Here is an 8,052-nt window from a genome sequence, read left to right on the forward strand (position 1 = left end):
GCTGAAGAGTATGACTCTTCATGAGAAGTCTATATTGAGACTGAAGAAATAAATGGGAGCTGGCCACTTGGATGACCACATGAGACATCTGGGTGATGGCAAATATGGAGCAAATGGCTATTGCAATGAGGGAAGAAGAATCAAAGGACCAGAAGGCAGGCTGGATAGACAGAGGCCTCCACAGATTAGGGAAGAAATTATCCTCAGGCCATAAGGAACCTATGAGGGAGTTTCCACCAGATTCATGTTATGGAAATATTTGGCTGCAAGTGAAGTAGGACTGCTGCTGCTGCTGCTAAGTCGCTTCAGTCGTGTCCGACTCTGTGCGGCCCCATAGACGGCAGCCCACCAGGGTCCTCCATCCCTGGGATTCTCCAGGCGAGAACACTGGAGTGGGAAATAGGACTAGAGACAGAGATACCACTTAGGAGACCACGGTAGAAACCTAGAGCTTTGTGTGACATTGATTAGGGAGATTGCTACTGCAGGTGAATTTGCCTGAGGCAAAATTAATTTCCCAGTAGATAACTAGGACAAAACTCAGGCCTGGGACTAGGCTAAAACAAGCAATTGCCTTGGGCACAAAATTTAAGGAGGCACCAATAAATTCAGTAATCACAATAAATAATACTTAGAGCAGTATTTTCAGTAACAGATGTAAAACATCCATGATGAACAAAACATCGAACATTTAAACAATGACCGTAACTCAGTTCTTTGGGGATGTGTGTAAAAACAGACCAATTCCCCATACAATGGGTTTCTTCTTCATCTTACCTGGAGAATTTAAGTTTATTCACTCACCGCAGCTAACCAGCTAACTCACCTCGGAAGCCGAGACATAATGCCAGCTGACAAAGAGGCTAAGGCATCATCCAAGCCGCCTGATGGCTTCCCTTTGCGAATCCAGCTGACAACCAGCTCAAGCAGCATCAAGGAAATGAAAAATGGAGTTGCCTGGAAAGGAAATCGCAGAAGAGAGATGCTATTGTGCTTGGTATGAAATTCTTCCAAGTTTCCTGATTAGTCATTCCCGATGTGGGAGGCCCAGAGTGACAGTTCATAGCAGAAAAGGTACGAACCTATCCTCGGGGGTTACTTCCTCCCAACAGGCAAAGAAATCTGTTTATTTCAGACACACACTAACAAGGTACTCCAATTCTATCATCTGATTTGGATACAAAATATAACCATAGAGGCTTCCCTGGCAGCTCAGTGGTGGAGAATCCGTCTGCCAATGCGGGAGACATGGGTTCGATCCCTGGTCCAGGAAGTGTCCACATGCTGCAAGGCAATTAGGCCTATGTGCCACAACTATTGAGCCTGTGTTCAAGAGCCCAGGAGCCGCAACTACTGAGCCCAGTTGCCACAACTACTGAAGCCCATGCGCCCTGTAACCCCCCAGCAAAAGAAGTCACTGCAATGAGAAGCCTTCACACCACAGCTAGAGAGTAGCCCCTACTTGCAACAACGAGAGAAAAGCCTGTGCAACAAGGAAAACCCAGCACAGCCAAAATAAATAAATATATTTTTAAAAGAAAGAAATATAACCATAGATATAACCACAATAATTCTGCCAAGAAAATACAAAAGATTAGGCAGGACATGTTTCAAGGTCTAAAAAATACTTTTTAAAATAAGGGCAATAATCAGAAATCTATCAATACACTACAAAGATAAGGTCCACTTTAAATCACTTTCTTTAAAGATGTGCATGATATTTTTCATATTAGAATGACAGGAATCACAAAATTGAAATTGTAGGAATACACACTACTATATCAGAGAAGGCAATGGCACCCCACTCCAGTACTCTTGCCTGGAAAATCCCATGGGCGGAGAAGCCTGGTAGGCTGCAGTCCATGGGGTCGCCAAGAGTCAGACACAACTGAGCGACTTCACTTTCACTTTTCACTTTCATGCATTGGAGAAGGAAATGGCAGCCACTCCAGTGTTCTTGCCTGGAGAATCCCAGGGACAGGGGAGCCTGGTGGGCTGCCGTCTATGGGGTCGCACAGTCGGACACGACTGAAGTGACTTAGGAGCAGCAGCAGCAGCACACTACTATATATAAAATATACAGCTAATAAGGACCTACTGTATAGCATATGGAGAATTCTTCTCAGTACTGTGTAAGATCTATATGGGAAAAGAATCTTTAAAAGAATGGATATGTATATGTATAACGGATACACTTTGTGGTACAGCAGAAACTAATCAACACTGTAAATCAATTATACTCTAATAAAATTTTGAAAAAAATTGAAACTGTAGGAACAAAAAATTTTGCTTCTGAGTATTTCAGAGAATGAGATCATTTTAAACATTTTAGACATCATTCAAGTTTTATTCATTCAGTTTTTTCTTATAGAAAAAAATCATCTATAATTGATGACAAATATCAGGCTAGGTTTGATGTCATAATATAAAATAATAATGATTTATAAAGATGTGAGTACCACATTCTTTCCTTAAAAAATCAGAAAGGGGTAATATAAAATCCTGAAAAAATTAAGGCATTCTCTCATTTGAAAGTTGATCATGAGTACTGAAATTTTCTAAACCCAAAGCCTAAGAACATATTTTCTGATGTCATTTTCTTTTCTATTTCTGGTCTGAACTAGTAAGTGTTTTAGGAACAACTCTGACAGGGTGGGGAACTTCAGTATTCAAGTTCTAATTCTGGATATTTCCACTTCCAATCGTGGCCAGTAACCAGAAGTGAAAAGTGCCTCTGAACACTTAAGAGTTTCAAAGAAAACTTGGTTTAAGTTCAAACTTAGGAAATCAGGGTTGAATTCTCAGCTGTGTATCCATTCTGCAGAACCACCCTGCTTAAAGCAACAACAACAACAACAAAACAGGAAATCATTTCCTGGGAGGAGGTAGACAAGTTTTCCTTTAGAAACAAAATTGTTAACAAAGTTTACTGATACCGCATAACCATTGGATACTGAGCTTCTAACAGCTAAATCTGTAATGCCACTGTGTCCCAGAAAACTTTTTAAAGTTTTATCAGATTCTGGAGTGACATTTCAGGGAAGAGAAAATTTAACAGGAAGAGATGGTTATGGATATTGTACAGAAATTCAATTCAAGTGGAAATTCTACTTTTCCCTCATGCTTTGTTTTGAAACTGTTTTTATTAGAATTATTTGAAGAATGGACATGAATGAAACCCCACACTGTGTTTAAGTTACTTCTTATTAAGAGAAAAGCAAGAGCAGCCTCTTCCCAGAGAGCCTCACCTTCCGTACATAATCAGGCACCTCTTCCAGGGTTTGGAATGACGTTTCACTGGGCTTCATCACATAAAACATCATGCGAATCCCCTGGGAAACCGAAACATCCTGTTGGGCTTCTGGGTTCTTCATCTCTGCCCTTGTCTGACTCCCAGCTGGAGAGTATTTGTGCTTCAGTGGTTGAAGCCAGAGGCTGAACACAGAGAACGAGCTGTGCTGCACGGATCAAGCCCTCTGTCAGAGAGAGACCCGTGAGGAACAAAGCCCCACGGAGCAGAGCCAACAGCAGAGTCTGTGTGCAGACGGGGTGTGACGAGACAGGAAAGAACAAGGATCAATCAGGAACGAGTTCAGAGTTCAGAGGGCGCTGACCCAGAAGCCGCCCACGGTCGGGAGGGGAAGAGGAGGAAGGGCTTCTGCCCAGATCACAGATAAACAATAGAGTTTAGCTGCAGGTGGAGTAATTTATCACTAAAAAAAGAGAAATAAACAAAAAACCCACATGATACCTCCTTGGAGAGAAGGAACAAAGTGATGGCAAGTGAAAGTTCGTTCTGAAAAAGTAGGTGGAAATTCAAGATGCAAATCACATGAGGAAAATATTATACCTGTTTTTCTCTCCCTTTGGACATTCACATTGGCCTCAGGTTTGTAGTCTCCCAAGAGTGTCACATTTTCTGAGAAACAAGGTGTTCTGATCTCAGGTAATAAGACTAACCTCAAAAGCCAATAAGCACCAAATATATCTTACTGGTGTCTGCCTATGTATTCCTGCATCTGTATCATGTTCACATCTGAATGTTTGCAAACCAATTTAAGGGCATGCCGACTATTCACATCTGTATTCTTCTTAGTGCTAATGGGGATTTGGATTGAAGCAGCAGTTAAGGTGTTGCTGAGAGACCTTATCTCTGTTTTCCAGGAGGAGCATGGGTTGTTTGTGCCACTTAGGTAGGCTAAAAGGCACTTAACTGACTGCATCACCAATGAGTAAGTGAAGCTTTCCAAATCAGTCAAAGGCTATGGACATCCTTTGATTCCCACCTCATCTTTCAAAAATGTTTATGTAGATGTAATTAGGTTATTGACACATGACTGTCCTCAGAGAAATAAACAGACACTATAGATAAGCAACAAATAAATTGCTACCCAGAGACACTATTAACATTTTGATGTATGTATAATTAGTTCCACTATCATATGACATGCTTATTACTAAAAATCACTACACTATGCAAGTCTGTACAATAAAAAACCATGGGGCTAATGAGAAAAATGGGATTACAATGCAATACTCAAAACTTCTTAATGGTCAACAAGGAGAAAAAAATCAGAACCTAATAAAAATGGTAGCACACTTTTATACATGTATGTATTGACTTAAAATATATAACATGAAAGCTGCAAGTTAAATTTTATTTGGGGCAAAATGAGGACAATAGCCCAGGACACAGCATTTCAGATAACTCTAAGAAGCTTCTCCAAAGAGGTAGGGGGAAAGGTCAGTATATATGTGATTTTGATGAGGGCGACTACATGCAATCAAGCATATATTTTTTGCAGAAAGTTTCTGCTACTTTTGAGAAGCTCGCTGCTAGTCACAAGGAACAGATGTAATCAAGGAGTTTAGTGTTTTTCTAGTTTGAGAATATACAAGAATTGGGCTTCTAAAAATATCTCACTATCTGAAGACCTGTTCTGCCAGTTTTCCCAGAGCACAGAGTGCCTCATTTCTGCTCTCCACCTTGAACTCCTTTCAGGGGGTAATGAAAATCATCCGCTGCAGCAGCACATTATTTAATCTTTACAGAGGTACATGCCAAGTGCCAGTTTGTAGCTGGGCACATGTTATATGATGAAGAAATGCATAAAAACTACAATATGGTATTTCATCTTGAAAAAGATCTGACCTGACCTTTGTTTGTGGAAGCTAGTCTTGGAAGACTTGTCCATTGTACTACAGAGTATGAAGGAGGCTTATCTGAAACCATATAGCAAGCTGTAAAACCAGGGATCTGGATACAATGGCTCACAACACTGAGTCAGACTTGTGGACAGTGGCAGATGTTTAAGGCACATGCATTAAACATGTGTGCATTTTGTGTCTCCCTAAGCTTTTCTGTTCTTCATATATTCTTGCCACCTGTTTTTAATCTCTTCTGCCTCTGTTAGGTCCTTACCATTTCTGTCCTTTATCACGCCCATCCTTGCATGAAATGTTCCCTTGATATCTGTGGTAAGAATACACATTGGAACTATACCAAAAAGATCTTACTGACCTGGATAACCGTGATGGTGTAGTCACCCACCTAGACCAGACATCCTGGAGTGGAGTGTGAAGTCAAGTAACGTTTCTTATGATTCTTATGAAGCATTACTACAAACAAAGCTAGTGGAGGTGACAGAATTCCAGCTGAGCTATTTAAAATCCTCAAAGATGATGCTGTGAAATTGCTGCACTCAATATGTCAGCAGATTTGGAAAACTCAGCAGTAGCCACAGGACTGGAAAAGATCAATTTTCATTCCAATCCCAAAGAAGGGCAATGCCAAACAATGTTCAGCCTATCAGATAATTGTGCTCATTTCACATGCTTGCAAGGTAATGCTCAAAATTCTCCAAGCCAGGCTTCAAAAAGTCATGAACCAAGAACTTCCAGATGTTCAAGCTGGATTTATAAAAGGAAGAGGAACCAGAGATCAAATTGCCAGCATCCACTGGAATATATAAAAAGCAAGGGAATTCCAGAAAAACATCTACTTCTACTTCATTGACTACACTAAAGCCTTTGATTGTGTGGATCACAACAAACTGTGGAATATTCTTAAAGAGATGGGAATACCAAACCACCTTACCTGTCTCTTGAGAAACCTGTAGGCGGGTCAAGAAGGAATAATTATAACCTTACATGGAACAACAGACTGGTTCAAAATTGGGAAAGAAGTATGTCAAGGCTGTATTTTGTCATTCTGTTTCTTAACTTATATGCAGATGATATCATGTAAAATGTCATGTTGGATCAATCAGAAGCTTGAATCAAGCTGGGAAAAACATCAATAACCTCATATATGCAGATAATACCATTCTAATGGCAGACAGTGAAGAGGAACTAAAGAGCCTCTTGATTAGGGTGAAAGAGGAGAGTGAAAAGCTGTCTTAAAACTCAACATTCAAAAACCTAAGATCATGGCGTCCAGTCCCATCACTTCATGGCAAATAGGTAGGGAAAAAGTTGGAAAGAGTGACAGATTTTATTTTCTCAGGCCCCAAAATCACTGTAGGCCATGACTATGGTCATGAAATGAAAGGACACTTGCTCTTTGGAAGGAAAGCTATGACAAATGTAGACAGCATATTAAAAACCAAAGACATCACTTTGATGACAAAGGTCCATATAGTCAAAGCTATGATTTTTTTTCAGTACTCATGTATGGATGTGGTATTTAGACTGTAAAGAGGACCAGTGCTGATGAACTGATGCTTTTGAATGATGGTGCTGGAGAAAACTCTTGCGAGTCCCTTGGACAGCAAGGAGATCAATCCAGTCGATGCTAAAGGAACCAGCCCTAAATATTCATCAGAAGGCACTGGAAGGACTGATGCTGAAGCGGAAACTCCAGTACTTTGGCACATGATGCAAAGAGCCAACTCATTGGAAAAGGCCCTGATGTTGGGAAATATTGAGGCCAGGAGGAGAAGGAGATGACAGAAGATGAAATCTTTGGATGGCATCACCAATTCAAAGGATATGAGTTTGAGCCAGCTCCAGAAGATAGTGAAGGGCAGGGAAGTCTGTTCCAGTCCATGGGGTCACAAAGAGTCGGACACAACTTAGCAATTCAACAACAATAATAACAAGCCTTTTGGTTCAGTTAGGTACTACCTTTAGCATTCACCTGGAACTCTCCCGGACAAAATCACAGACACACACATAGAAGGCATGTTCAAAGTATTCCATAATATATTAATCCTTTTGGAGCAAATTTGCACTTTCAAAATATTGCAGAACTGACTGTACTTTCAGGGGGATTCCCATTACAAATGAACACGTACAGAAATATATGTTTAATAAAAGTGATCATATTAGACACAATGCTTTATTACCTGCTTTAAGAATGTTTTGAAATTACAAATGTTATGCATCATGGGAAAAATCCAAGCATTTAGGTATATAAAGTGAAAAGACTTTTAAAAATAAATGAATAAAGTCAAAAGTAGGTGCAGCCCTTCCCCTCAAAAGATTCACATACATGCCTCCCTTCTACTTCACACTAATAACCTATCCTGATAGGCATTTTGTCATACTTGTTTTTCCCTACAAAGGTTAAATATTATCACCATTATTATCATTTAATATTTAAATATACACATTGTTTTGTTTAAAAAAAACTGTTCATACTAAACAAAGGTGTAGGTAAAGTATTTTTAAATAAAAAAAAATGATACAGTAACTTTCCTTCTTGGAGTCAGCAACTTATCAGTAACATTCTTCCACTCGGTATATGTTAATATAGCTTTTTTTTTTTTAACTAGCTGCACAGTTGTATGCACATTCCAAGCAGGCAATCAAAATAATTTAATGCATTTAAAGTAGAGAATTTTAATGCAAATAATTAATTACAGAGATAATGAAAGAAGTAAAAAAAGCCAAATGGGAATAAAGAGAATCTAAAGATTAATACCAATAGGAAACCACTCCTCCAAGCCCTTCTCCAGGGGATCTTCCCAACCCAGGGATTGAATCCAGGTTTCCCACATTGCAGGTAGATTCTTTACTGACTGAACCACCAGGGAAGCTCAAGAAACCACT

The 8,052-nt window shown here is 39.7% G+C and overlaps 1 protein-coding gene across 1 annotated transcript in view; it reads right to left on the reverse strand.

The window, feature by feature from the left end:
- AGMO (alkylglycerol monooxygenase) overlaps positions 1 to 3,575 on the reverse strand; it is a 214,853-nt gene extending 211,278 nt beyond the window's left edge. Inside the window, exons 1-2 of the mRNA XM_010862154.1 lie at positions 3,249 to 3,575; positions 827 to 957 (exon numbers count right to left, since the gene is read on the reverse strand). Coding sequence (XP_010860456.1) covers positions 827 to 957; positions 3,249 to 3,374 — 257 coding nt within the window. The 5' untranslated portion in view covers positions 3,375 to 3,575. The remainder of the gene's footprint in view (positions 1 to 826; positions 958 to 3,248) is intronic.
- Positions 3,576 to 8,052: the final 4,477 nt, after the last annotated feature.

Source organism: Bison bison, unplaced genomic scaffold (assembly GCF_000754665.1).
Source record: "Bison bison bison isolate TAMUID 2011002044 unplaced genomic scaffold, Bison_UMD1.0 scf7180017864479, whole genome shotgun sequence".
Taxonomy (NCBI): domain Eukaryota; kingdom Metazoa; phylum Chordata; class Mammalia; order Artiodactyla; family Bovidae; genus Bison; species Bison bison.